Source organism: Sphaerodactylus townsendi, linkage group LG06 (genome assembly GCF_021028975.2).
Source record: "Sphaerodactylus townsendi isolate TG3544 linkage group LG06, MPM_Stown_v2.3, whole genome shotgun sequence".
Classification (NCBI taxonomy): domain Eukaryota; kingdom Metazoa; phylum Chordata; class Lepidosauria; order Squamata; family Sphaerodactylidae; genus Sphaerodactylus; species Sphaerodactylus townsendi.
The window spans coordinates 119,787,091-119,800,804 of NC_059430.1; the positions used below are offsets into that span (position 1 = coordinate 119,787,091).

General features: G+C 48.5%; 1 protein-coding gene across 2 annotated transcripts in view; it reads right to left on the reverse strand.

The window, feature by feature from the left end:
- IGLON5 (IgLON family member 5) overlaps window positions 1-13,714 on the reverse strand; it is a 173,370-nt gene that overhangs the window by 25,155 nt on the left and 134,501 nt on the right. For both annotated transcript variants that reach the window (XM_048501060.1, XM_048501058.1), the window contains exon 3: window positions 3,301-3,533. In XM_048501060.1, coding sequence (XP_048357017.1) covers window positions 3,301-3,533 — 233 coding nt within the window. The remainder of the gene's footprint in view (window positions 1-3,300; window positions 3,534-13,714) is intronic.

Below are 13,714 nucleotides of genomic sequence, written 5' to 3' on the forward strand. Positions count from 1 at the left end.
TACTAGCCTGATCTTGTCAAATCTTGGAAGCTAAACCGAGTCAGCCATGGTTAGTACTTGGATACGAGACCACCAAGGAAATCCAGGGTCACTGTGCAGAGGAAGACAATGGCAAACCATCTCTGAAAGTATATTGTCGAAGGCTTTCATCTCTGAAAGTCTCTTGCCTTGAAAATCCTACAGGGTCTCCATAAGTCATTGCAACTTGACAGCACTTCCCAACAGCAAAAGAGCCCTTTGCCAGTGTTTATTCATTCAGTTCTTGCTCAAGTCAAAAGCATGGCTCCTGGATTTTATATACAGTCGCTGCAAATCACAGTGGTAAGGAACAGACCTGAGGACTCCTTCACCTGTGACTTGGAAGGAAACATCTCAGGTGCCCCAGATTGGAAGAGTTCCAGATCTATGCTGAGAATCGACTGTGAAATTCTTGGGTCCAGATCATGCAGGTGGAATCTCATAATTACTACTCCTTCTTTCGAACAACTAATCTGTGGGATTTTAGCCATTTTCAGAACACTCTAAGGGAGCAGCAGGTAATACTGGCAGTGCAGGGAGAAAACAGGAGCAAATAGTGCAGAAAGATGGAGAGTCTCTGACCAACTGTATCCATACCCACTTCCTCGCTACCAAAAGAGTCAAGAACACTTTGCAAGTCCTCACCAGGGGTGATGATTCAGTCAACCCAAATCACAACCTCCCCCTGAAAAAGCTTTATCAATTTTATCAGGTTTTTTTCAGGTTTTCGTTTTATCTCCCCCTCCTCCCAATGAGCTATTTGGCAGAGCCAAATTAGCCTGGTATTGAAAAAGCCAAATAGATTTGGGCTTTTTCGTCTTTTGCTTGCAGGACCAGAGCTCTCCTCTCTCTACAAGCAACCCCTTCTTCCGGGGCGGGGGGGGGGAGAGGAATTCTCCCCCACTGCTACTTTACAAGTCTACAGAAAGAACTGAAATTTTTCAAATTCAAGTTTTTAAAAATGAAAAATTGTGGTGAAAAGCTGAATAAAACTAATGGGTATTGGCTTGATTCGGCTTTACTGAAAATTCGTTGGTTTTGAAAACCTGAACCAGAAATTTACCAAGCACAAATTTTCGTGCTCAGCCCTAGTCTACACTGGGCAAACTGGCGCTGTAAATCAGGATAAGCAGCGCAAATCAGGCCTGGAAAAAGATGGGAGGACAGAGGGAAAACATGGAGATGTAAAGTTCTGGCACCAAATATGTCCAGATTCTGAAGAACATCTGAGTGAGAAAATGAGTTCAGGAGGAAACAGGTGGTGTGAAAACACCCAGGGATTCCAAAGGGATGAATAAATTATTCGGGGGTCAACAATGATATACAAATTCCCCTCATGGGTTTTGTGTTTGTGTGATCCCTGAACACATATTAAAATAATGACAGGCATTTTGATAAACATTTTATGAACAGCCACCCCACCCCAAATACAGGTGCCTTTCCAGAGCCGACTCAGTGCCGAGCTGGGTGCCTTCTGGGTTAATTCCCAACGGCTGTTTTCTCTGGCCCAGCGGAAGAGTCCCCAAAAAGAAATTGCTTTTTTCCTGACTGGGCCTAACGATTCCCATTGTCTGCCCTGATAGGTTGGGGTGACGTAGATGACGGCGAATGATGGAGCAGCTGGGAACAGCTGTTTCCTGACGCCCAGGCAGCTTCGTTCCGGACTGGGTCCAATCAGCTCCTATTGTACCAGTTTTCTCGGCTCCAGCAACCCTGGGGAAAGGGAGGGGGTAATTATGGGGTGGATAGCATTGCAGTTCTGGCTTTTGCCAATGCTGCAGAAATCCTGGAGGCGGCTGAGAATCAGCAAAAGAGCCAGAAGAAAGGAGGGGAGAGATTGGCTGTTTTGACGACTGGAGAGAGATTCCTTGGCCTAGGCCAAAGTGCGGCTCTTTTTTTGTGCGGTGTGCATACAGACATTTGGAATGACCGCATGCAAAGATACACCAGGCACCCGCACTATTATCATCTGAGGAAGGGCAGCTGGTCATGCGAATGCAATGAAAGTGGAATCTATGGAAATGGGCTCTTCTACAATGGGGATTAAAAGTTTACTCAACCTCTAAGAAGGACAGTCTGGTTTGATCCGGCCATGGGACCGTCGAGTCCAGTGTCCTGTCCAACAGTACCAGAAGCTTATGTGCTTCTTTTATTGGCAGTCCCTGGACTTTGTACTGCATGGAGCAAACTTTTTTTTTAGTAAATTTATTCCTTCCGTTAAAGCATTCCTCATGGGAAAGACAGGGTTTCCTGAATGGTCTTCCTTCCAGACATTGTCCAGACACTGCACTACTATGGTTCACTTTTGCCCTTGGACATGTGGAAAGAATTATGCATGCACCAGCAACACATTGAGTCCCAGCTATATCAACAAACAGGTTTTTTTGAGGTCAAGTCACAACTGATGTATCGTGAGTGACCCTGTAGGGTTTTCAAAGCAAGAGACTTTCAGAGGTGGTTTGCCATTGCTTCCCTCTGCATCCCAACCCTGGTATTCCTTGGAGGTTTCCCATCCACATACTTGCCAGGGTCAAGGTTGAGAGTGTGTGACTGGCCCAAAGTCACCCAGCAAGTTTCCGAGGCAGAGTGGGGATTTGAATTTGGGATCCCCAGATCCTAGTCTGACACCCTAATCCAGGGGTGTCAAACTCACGGCCCTCCAGATGTTCGTGAACTACAATTCCCATCAGTCCCTCCCAACATGAGCATTGGCTATACTGGCAAGGGCTGATGGGAATTGTAGGTCATGAACATCTGGAGGGCCGCAAGTTTGACACCTGTGCCCTAATCACTACACCACACTGGCTCTGTAACGGTAATAATAATAAATAACTACAGATAATTATGAGATGAGACCCAAAAGGGGAGGAGGTACAGCTCAGTGGCAGAACTTATTGATATGCAAGAGGTCCCACGCTTAGTCTGCAGAATGGCCAGTGAAAAGGGTCAGTCAGTAGGAGACATGAAAGTCCTCATTCTGAGACCATCGAAGGCTGCTACCAGTCAAACTAGGCAATACTGACCTTGATACACTAGAATAAGTCAGTTTTATGTGTTCTTGATAACGGAAGGGGCTGCCGCCCGGTGATAAAGCATCTGTTCTCCATACAGAGTGCTGCAGGTTCAACCCCCAGCATCTTCTGTTATGAGGATCAGGTAGGAGGTGATAGAAAAGACCTCTGCCCAAGATCCTAAACAGATAGTACTGACTTCACTAGATCAGTGGTCTGACTTAGTATAAGGAAACATCATGTGTTCACGTGACCCATCCCACGCCCGTACCGTGAACGATGAGATACACCTGCGAGGTGTGGGGCTTGTCCTGGGTCTGGAAGGAGCAGGTGTAGAGGCCCTCATCATATAAATCAACGTGGGTGATGACGATGCTGAATTCCGAGGCGCTGTTGGTCAACAGCTGCACCCGCGAGTCGATGGACCACTTGTCGTTGCCAGCATAAAGGATGTTGGAACGGTTCAACCAGGCCACGCGGGTGACTTGTTGGTCTATGTAGCAGCTGCAGAAAAGGGATAGGCAAGTAAAAGTGAGTGGCAGGCTGATGAAGTGATGTCAGCTGAGATGGGAGTCAAAACAGTGCTGGGTGGCTGCAACGTACTCCGAGGTTGATGTGGTGGACCATCCAGATTGCTTGTAACACAGGCAGGTCTCTTCCATAGATACGTTTCTGCCAATGACACAGACAACATTGGGGAGCTCCAATCTCCTGCAATAGTGGGAGACCTTCTATCCTGAGCCCCCTCATTGCCCGCAGCTGTCTAACAGGGCAACAGGGGAAATGAAGGGATGACTCAGCAGCACACTAATTTCACAATGTCATTTCTAGCATGAACAGGAAGTGATTTCATCACAATGGAACAGCAACCTAGGATTTACCCAAAACTCTATGGTTAAATCAGTACAATGCTGGCCAGGTAGGTCACTCCTACCTGGATGCAAGTGCTGGGCTGGCACTCCTGGACAACACGGAGGAGGGGAGAACGATGGAAACCATTTTGGGCCCCCATTGGAGAGAATTGTGCCAAATATTTCTTTTATTATAAGAAAAAGCAAACATTGGGCAGAAGCATGTTAAAAAAAAAAGATAATACCAGAAAACAACTAGCCAGTTGGTATGTTCTTTGGGTTGTATAACAGGGTTGCCAACTCGAGGTGAAAAATTCCTGGAGGTTGGGGGAACACCTATGGATGCTAGCCTCCAAATAGGTCCCGTGGATTCCGTGGGATCGCAGCTCTTCTTCAGACTACAGAGATCAGTCCCTCTGCAGAAAATGGATGCTTTGGAGATGGGATATTGAACCCCACCGAGATGCTTATCCTTCTCAGTCTCTATCCCCAAATCTCCAGGATTTATCCCAGCCTGGACCTGGCAAGTCTTCCCCTGCATCCCCCAGGGTGTGTGTGTGGAAAACCCCAGCAGAGCTTGGGAAAGGCAGGGTTGAACTCAGAAATGTGTAATGCCATAGAGTCCACCCTCCAGAGCCACCCTTTTATCCAGGGAAACTGATCTCTGCCATCTGTATAGGGTTGCCAGGCCCCCACCAGGGGTGAGCGATCTCCCCTTTGGGACCCCTCCCCCAGCACCATTCAGCTGGCTGGCAGGGACTTATCAGTCATAAACTGAAGTCATCGACATACAAATTGGGCCATACAGTTTTTGCCCAAGTACCAGCACATCTCCCGTATCTTCAGCGACAAGATGATGTCACTTCAGGAAGTGATGTCAACATGCCCCACCTAGGTAGAGCTGATTTACAGCTGATCACCCTCACCCACTCACTGCTCCCCGGTTGGTTGTCAGGGGGTACCTGGAGATCAGTTGCAATTCTGAGAGATTTCCAGGCACCAACTGGAGGTTGGCAAGCCTAGTTTAGACATAAAAAACCCTTACTGAGGCTGTGCAGTGCAGGTAGTCCATCGACTATCCGTATGAAGAGCATATCAGTTCTCCACACAGATAGGCTCCACACAGGAGGGCATTTGAGACCTACTCCCGAGACCAGCCAGGTCCAAAGCCTCAAGGGCTGTCCAACTCTGTCACTTCAGATGTTCATGCCAATTGGCCATGCCAGCAGGGGCTGATGGGAATTGTAGTCCATGAACATCTGAAGCACCAGAGTTTGGATACCTCAGCTAGTTATTGGTTGGGAGGCCTTAGCCCATTTACCAAGGCCAGTCAAAAAACTGGCCCGATTTCTGTCTCTGGGAAAGGAGGAGAGGGAGATACAGTTTATTAACACTGTGTGTGAATGCACTGAGAGAGAGAGGGGGGGAGGGAGAGAGAGAGAGGGAGGGAGAGAGAATGAAGGAACTTCTGGGTTCTTCTCACAGTGGCCTTTGGCTGTCTCTTTCCCAAGCCCTTTGAAGTCCCCAAGCCCATGTTATTACAGCTCTTTTTATCAAGCCCGAAAAACCTGAACCTCTTCCAAACTGCAGATTTGTGAAAATAACAAGAATTTTGGGGCGGGCAGGGGGATCAGACTCCTGAACTCAGCTGCCGGTTTTAATTGCTGCAGAGATGCCTTCGAACACAATCCCGGCCTTCTGCCTGGGCTCCCAATCGCAGCTCTGCCCTCTTCCCTGAGCCTTGGGCCGCCATTCCTTCTCTCATTTCCAAGGGCTCCCTCTTTGCGCTCCTCTGGCTTCCAGCCGGGAGATTTAATTATCACCCAGCGCTTTTCTCTCACCTCGAAGGCGAGTGGGCGCTAAGTAATCCCGTTTCTTGGTCCCTGACAGCTGTCAGGCGCAGATTGGAGGAGCGTTCGGAAGTTAGCTGAAGAAGAGTGAGGGGAAAAACTCCAGGCTCTCTTTCTCTTGGAAATCAGGACTGACCCTGGGGTGGCCAACTTGGGGCTGGGAAATTCTAGGAGATTTGGGAGCTGAGGAAGGCAGTTATTTGGGAGAAGGACGTGTGATGCCACAGAATCCACCATACAAAGCTACCATTTTCTCTATGAGAAATGGGGAAAATGCATGCTTTGGAGCACAGGTGTCAAACCCGTGCCCTCCAGATGTTATGGGCTACAGTTCCCATCATCCCCTGCCAGCATCATGCTGGCGAGGATGATAAGAACTATAACTCTGTGGAGAAGGCTAAGTTGACACCACCATGTAGCTTCAGGAGAATTGTAACAACTTATGGCAGTGTACCCCACTGAGGTCTTTGTCCTCCCTAAATCTCTAGAAGTTTTTCAACTTGGATCTGGACACCCTACCCCACATCCCCCACTTATTGATGGGGGGAGGTTTACACCTGGCAATGCTACTTCATTGCCACCCATTTTTAAGCTCAAAATGCAGCCCTAACTGCTTTGCTCCCCACAGGTACCAAGAAATTGCCCCTCCTGTCTTCTTTCCACTCACACCTGTGAAAACAGCTTGGGGAGGCGGAATTTGAGAAAAGAGCCAGTTAGAAAAGGATTAAGGACCCTCCCCCCATCCCCCCCCCCCGGCCTCCCACAAGAGCTTTGTTTTTAAAGAATCCTGTTGGAGGAAAAGACTCAGGAATCTTTGGATAATGTGTGCATCTTGCAAAGATTGCCAGCTCCATCTTGGAAATTCCTGAAGATTTGGGGGACAGAGGCTGGGAGCGCCGTGTTTGGAGAAAGCAGTGACCTCAGGAAGGTCTTATGCCATACAGCCCGTGCTCCAAAACAGCCCCTTTCTCTTGGAGAACTGATCTCTATTCTCTGGGGCTCATTCCGCACATGCAGAATAATGCACTTTCAAACTGCTTTCAGTGCTCTTTGAAGCTGTGCAGAATGGCAAAATCCACTTGCAAACTGTTGTGAAAGTGGTTTGAAAATGCATTATTTTAGCGTGTCGCGAGGAAGGAGCCTGGAGTAGTGGTAGGTGTTTGAAAAACCCGGACCAGGAAAAAACCTGTGAAAAATACCTTGCTGCTATTCGTGTGAAAAAGAACCACTCCTTTCTCCCTTGCCTACCTGCATCCTGGGCATGTCCAGAGTTGAACCAAAGGCACCGACTATGAAGTTCATGCGGGCTTCAGAGGAAAAACTGCAGTTTAAAGCTGGACCCGGCCAAGCTGCGCCGGTAATTGAACGCTGGGCTTGGCCTGGCTGGGTCCCAGTTTTAAACTGTGGTCTCGGAGACAGCACAAAGTATGAGTTTATCTTCACTGCCTGCTGCCTTCCAGACCCATGTGGAGACTGCAGGGCGGAGGCAGGTGTATTTTTCAGGTTCGGTTTTAATAACCTGAAAATATTTGGGAAAAAACGGAAAAAGCTGAGACGTAGTATCATGTGAACTTTGGGGGCAGAGCCAGCGGTGCTTATAAAGCTTTGGTAGACCCACGGTTTTATGCTACTGGGCTCAGCCCTGTGAGATCAGTCTTGAACTCTGCACCTGCCTCTGGACTCTATCTGGGTCTCAGAAGCAGCAGGGCGTGTGGGTTCAACTCAGCCCTACCAGCTGACTCCTAGACCCACATGTAGTCTGGAGTCACGTATATTTTTTGGTTTTGGGATATACATGATAGATAAAAGGCCCCACGGGGAGCACAACAAATATGTTCTACTGGGAACTCTCAACTATCTCCACTTATTAAACTGTGATCTCTTCACAAAGACTGGGGGTCGAGTTGTTTAACAATAGAGATAACCTAGTCAGATCAGGCAGCCCAGATTGGAAGAAAAATGTAAGTTGGTATAGTATTTAGATCTGATGTTATCAAATCTGGTGCAGTGCAAGAGTTGGTGAGAGTCCAGGGTTTCAACCACTTTAAGTTTTGTAACTGCACTTAACCTTGCAGATTTATCTAAATTTGCTGAACCTACCCTTTTAATAGGGCAGAGGGCATAACGTTAAAAGCAGCGCAATGGTAAGAGACTCTCCTTCTTGGCGTAGGTTACGTTAAGGTATGGAGGTAATGGGCCAAACATCTCTGCTCAAATGGAATTAGGAGTTGTGTTGGAGAGCAGGTTCATTTTGGCTGCTAGGGTTTGGGATATTAACCCACAACATTTTCAGCAAAAAAACCTCTTTTTGGGTTGTTGTTTTTTTTTTTAAATTCTGGATCTAATAATTTTTTTAGCCCACCTCTAATCCCGAGATCAGTTGCAACTCTGTGGGAACTCCAGACCCCACAGGGAGGTTGGCAACCTTAATACAGTACAGGAATCTAGTCTTGGGATAGTCAAAAAGGTAGGGTCTTGGGATAGTCAAAAAGGCTTGTCTTGGGATCGTCAAAAAGGTAGGAAAAGATAAAACTGAAAAAAATATTTTGTTTTCTACGCAAGAGGCAAGAAGAGTCTTTTTGGTCTTGCTGGAGTAGTCTAAGCTTCAATCTGGAGATGCAATTATATTTTTATAAGTGGGGAGAGGAAACAGGCTTCTAGGTAGATACCAATTCTTTGGTCCTCCCCCTCCTCCTTGGAGGGAAAACCAGGATCCAAACCCAATTGGCCATGCTGGGAGGGGCTGATGGGAATTGTAGCCCATGAACATCTGGAGTGCCATACATTCACCACCACGAGACTAGGGGATTAAAGAGGACGTGGGAGAGAGACCCTTTGGGGCACTTTTAAAGGCATAGGCAGCTATTTTGGGTCCCTCTGCAGAACAGAAGAATAACCATCAAGGAACTAATTAAAATAATGCCAAAACTCAAGATAACTTGGAAACATTTACTGGCAATAGTTGCAGGACTGACCAGACATAGAGCCCATGGCTATGTGAAATTGCGACAAGTTTCTAGCCTGGGTGGCTTTAAAAACACATATTAAATAAAATGACTGAGGATGACTGAATGACTCTTGGAATTTCATAGCCATGTTAAGAAGAACTTCCATGCAGTAGGGTAACATACCTCAAAATGCCAATTTCTAGGGAATGGGTATTGTTTGGCTACCTAATGGGCAATCCTCCCAGAAGCATTTGACTAACCGTGGTTGGAAACAGACTCTAGACCACGAACATAAGAACAGCCTCGCTGGATGAAACCGGTAGTTCATCTGGTCCAGCATCCTGTCCCACACAGTGGCCAACTATTTCCTCTAAAGGTCCAACAATAGGGCATAGAGGCTGGGGTCTTCCCCCGATTTTGCCTCCTGGCATGGGATTCAAAGGTTGACTGCCTCGGAATGTGGCAGTTCCATTTAGTCACCATGGATAGTAGCCACTGGCAAACCTATCATCCTTCATCTGTCTGATCCAGTGGTGTATCGGGCCTAAATGGTGCTCAGGGGCATGACTGTCTCCCCATAACTTCCTGGTTCCCTGCTCCCCCACTCCCCACTTATGGAAGCCAGCAGGGAGGCTGGGGGAGGGCGGGGCTTGGGGGCAGCTCGGATGGGGGGGTGCAGCAGCAGGCCGGGTCCTGGGCTGGCCTGCACCGTGGCACCCGCCTAGGCTGCTCGCAGCGGTGCCCAGCCCTCCCTGCAGGCCAGCTTCTGCCCTACCCAGGAGTCAGCCTGCAGGGGGGCCAGAAGGGGCCGGGACTCAGTGGTGGGCAGCCCAGGTTGGCTCCGCAGCAGCCTACCACCAAGTCCCGCCCACTCCCAGCCTCCGTGTAGGCCGGCCCCTGCCCTCCCCAGACCCTGGGAGGGGCAGAGAGAAGCTGATCTTGGGGAGAGACAGGAGAGGCATGCAGCTTCGAGGCACATGCCATTTTAGGTCGTAATGTGGGGAAACAGCTGATACATGACAAAATGTGACAAAACGGCATGCACCTGGGGACATTGCCGTGCACCCGGCAAGCCGCTGGTCTGATCCCCTTTAAAAGTCACTGATGTCAGCAGCCATCACTACATCCTCTGGCAGCCAATTCCACATTTTAAACACTAGCTCTATAAAGAAGTATTTCCTTTTGTCGGTCCTAAATCTATTGCCCATTAGCTTTATTGGATGCCCTAAAGTCCTATTATCTTGGGAAAGGGGAAAAAAAGCATTCTTCTCAACTCTCTCCACCCTGGTCTGATTCTGCAGGATCATTCTTCTATAGCCCATGAGGTAGGTCAGGAGTTGGGGTTGCCAACTCTGGGTTAGGAAATTCCTGGAGATTTTAGAAGAGAAGGCAGAACTTGGGGAGGAATCTCCCCAGGGCGTAACGCCATAGAGAGCACCGGCCAAAGCTGCTGTTTTCTCCAGAGGAACGGAACTCTGTGGTACGGAAGTCAGCTGTCGTACCAGAAGTTCTCCAGGCCTCACCAGGAGGGTGGCAACCCTCCTTATGTCCCTCATTCTGGGGGAGAGCAGAACTCTGGCATGGTGTGTCTCTCACAGGGTTCCCACAGAGCATCTGAGGGTCTTTCCCCCTCCCCTCCCCCACTTTCTGTTCTGCAGTCAGCGTAGGAGGGAGAGGTCTTGGAAAGCAGGTCAGAGTCTCTGCTGATTCAGCCTGGCGAGAACCGGCGCACTGCAGGCTGCGCTGAGTGGGATGCTGACCGGGGTGGGAGGGGGCGGGCAGGGGGGAACGACAGCCACACGGTCTTGGCGTTGCTGACTCACAACCTCCAGCTGCGTGTGTGCAGAGGGGGAGGGTTGCGGAGGCAGGCATGGCTGGGGTGGGGGGAGATGAAAGGCTCCCCATGGTTCCCTGTCTGGCTTCACTCCCTCTAGAAGCCCTGCTTGGTTTTTGATGCATAGTAAGGGAGCACTAGGAAGAACAGAATTTTGCGCACGGATCCAGCAGGCAGAGCCAGAAGAGTCACCGGCACAGGCTCAAGGGCTTTTGTGGTGGTGTAATCTGGCTACTATCGAGTCACAGTCCACTTATGGTGACCCTGTCGAGTTTTCGGGGCCAGAGATGATCAGAGGTGGGTTGCCATTGCTTTCCTCTGCGCGGCAATGCTGGACTTCCTTGGTGGTCTCTCATCCAAGTGTCAACCAAAGGCTAACCCTGCTTAGCTTCTGAAATTTGATGAGATCAGGGAGATCAGGCCGGCAAAGTTACGGCAAAGGGTTTCCACCCTAGCATAATGGCACAGCTTTGCTATGCCACTATGACATAGGTGCTGCACAGGGAACGCAGCGCCACAGGTTCAAATCCTCGCTCAGGAACAAACTCTAAACGTGATCACTTTGAGTGTTTAAAAAGCAGAAGTGCCATGATGAGGTGGGGACAAGGCAAGGGGTCGGGGAGACAGCATGGTGTAGTGGATAGGGCGCGGGTCTAGAATCTGGGAGACACAAGTTCAAATCCCTGCTGTGCCGGGGAAGCTTGCTGGGTAAACCATGAGCCAGTCGCACATCCTCAGCCTCACCTACCTTACAAGGCTGTTGTGAGGATATAATAGAAAAGAAGTTAACAATGGCAGAATCCGCACGGGCCAAAAACAGTGGTGTGAAAATGGTGTGAAAACAGTGTAAACCCTTTTACACTGTTTTAAACCATTTTATACTGGTTTCACACCAGTTTCACACTGCTGTTTTTGGCCCGTGCGGAATCTGCCAGTGAGAGCCTTTTTAGGTGCTCACTGGGCAGAAAAGAGGCGTATAAATGAAATAAAAGACATACATTAAAATTCATATGAAATATACAAGGGGGCAGATAGTCTGGGAATGTTCAATCCTTAATCACCCCTCTCTCCAGCTGTGGCTTACATCCTCACAAGTATTTTGACAGCCTAAACAGTCTGTTTATTGTAGTGATTAGAGCAGGGACGTCAAACTCCGACCCTTCAGATGCTCATGGACTACGATTCCATGCTGATGGGAATTGTAGTCCATGATGCACAGAGGCCGGCTTGAATACCCGGAGTACGAAAATCAGTCGACTGAATAGCTGTGTTAGTTTACAGATTGTAAACACAGACCCAGATTCAAATCTGTGTTCAGCATACGCATTCATTTATCATTCTCCCCTATGCCACAGGGTTACTGTGAGAATAACATTGACGTGGGAGGAGAACCACGTATACCACCTTGAGATCCTTACAGGAAGGACAGAATATAATTCTAATAAATAATTCCAAACACTTTCCTGCCAGCCAAGGACACTTCCAGTATCAGAGGAGAACAGGAAACAGAATTACCACAGGAAGGGAATTCTGGACCCAAAACCATCGAGTCCAGAATTTAAAATTACCTAATTGCACCACCATGTTTACATGGTGCACAACTGCGGAAGTGCTTGCGGATGCTGGCATAAAACTTCACAAACAAAAAATCTTGACGTAATGATATGGATAAACACATGAAGATTTTTTTTTGCAGGATTTTAGCAATGCCTGTGTATGCATTGGTAAAACACTGCACACACAAAAAACCTTGATCTAGCAGCATGTATGATCACATTAAGATTTTTTTTGCAGTGTTTTAGCAAAGTGCAAGTACCCTGTGTACATAAGCTTAAAAAGCATACTTGCCCGCAGCAATCAGATACAATGGTTTTGCGGATCAGGGGTGGGAGCAACTAACACTCAAAGAACCATTTTGGACCCGTTTCCATGGGAAAAAAAACACTTAGACACATAAATAATTTTTTGACATTTAAGATAAAGATAACACTATATATATAGGGTTTTTTTTAACCTTTTACTCCGCTCATTCTGAGAAGCACATGGATGTGCCCGCCCTGCTGCCTGCAGGGTAGTGAGGATGAGAAGCCAGTGAAACTCGGCCTCGCTTGACGGCGCCCGAGCGCCAGCTCGGCTCAACGGGGCAGGCGAGAAAGGAAAGCCAGCTGACGCAGCTGGCCCGACCGTGGGCAGTTGAGGTAAGCCCCGCCCTGCTGCCTGCAGGGTGGGCAAAGATGGGGCTGGCGGCTTGGCTCATGGAGCCACAGTGCAAGGACAGAAGAGCCGCATGCGGCTCTCGAGCCGCAGGTTCCCTATCCCTGGTTTGGATGATCACATTAAGATTCTCTTTTTGAGGTGTTTCACCAATGTGCAAATGCCCATTTATGAACTGGTAAAACACCACACAAACATACACACGGACAAAACTGGATGTAACGATACAGATGCTCAGTAAGACTTTTCGGCAGTGTTTTAGCAGTGCACACGTGCTTATGCATGCATCAGTAAAACACCACACCCAAAAAATCTTGATGTAACCGCATGGATAATCACATTAAGTTTTTTTTCTTTTGCAATGCATACACATGCATATGAGTCGCAGAAAAGGGCAGAGGCGTAGCTCCAAGGGGGTCGGGATGCGCGCGATCCACCGGGTGTGTGCCCCTGTGATGGTGTGGGGAGGGTGTTCCGGGAGCGTGGTGGGAGATTCCGGGGTGGGATGGGGGCAGAGGATCAACCAGTGCACCAGGTGCTTTCCCCCCTTGCTATGCCTCTGGAAAAGGGGAGATACATATGAATGGGTTATGAATGAATGCACATGGCACATGACATTTTTCTGGAATTAATTTCAGGAATATCCCAACTTAAACCAGAATTCAGAAAGCAAGGATAAAAGAACAATCAAGGAAGTGGACTGAGAAAACCCACTTGTCCTCAATTTTGGACAGGGGTCATATTGTGCTCAGTTTGCCTTTTCATCCACACCAGTGTTTTAAAAAGCCAAGGGAAGGGGAGGGTCAAGCAGAAAGCGTCATGGGGGGGGGGGCAGAATTAAACCCCTTTTCTGCAGCGCCACAGCCTCAATCCATGCTGAGCCTCTCTCCCCACCCCAAAAGCTGATTTATAAGGCTATTTGGCATTCTAACCGTGTGGGGAATGAAATGGCGGGGCACAGACTACATGCGAGGTCCAAGACCTTTAT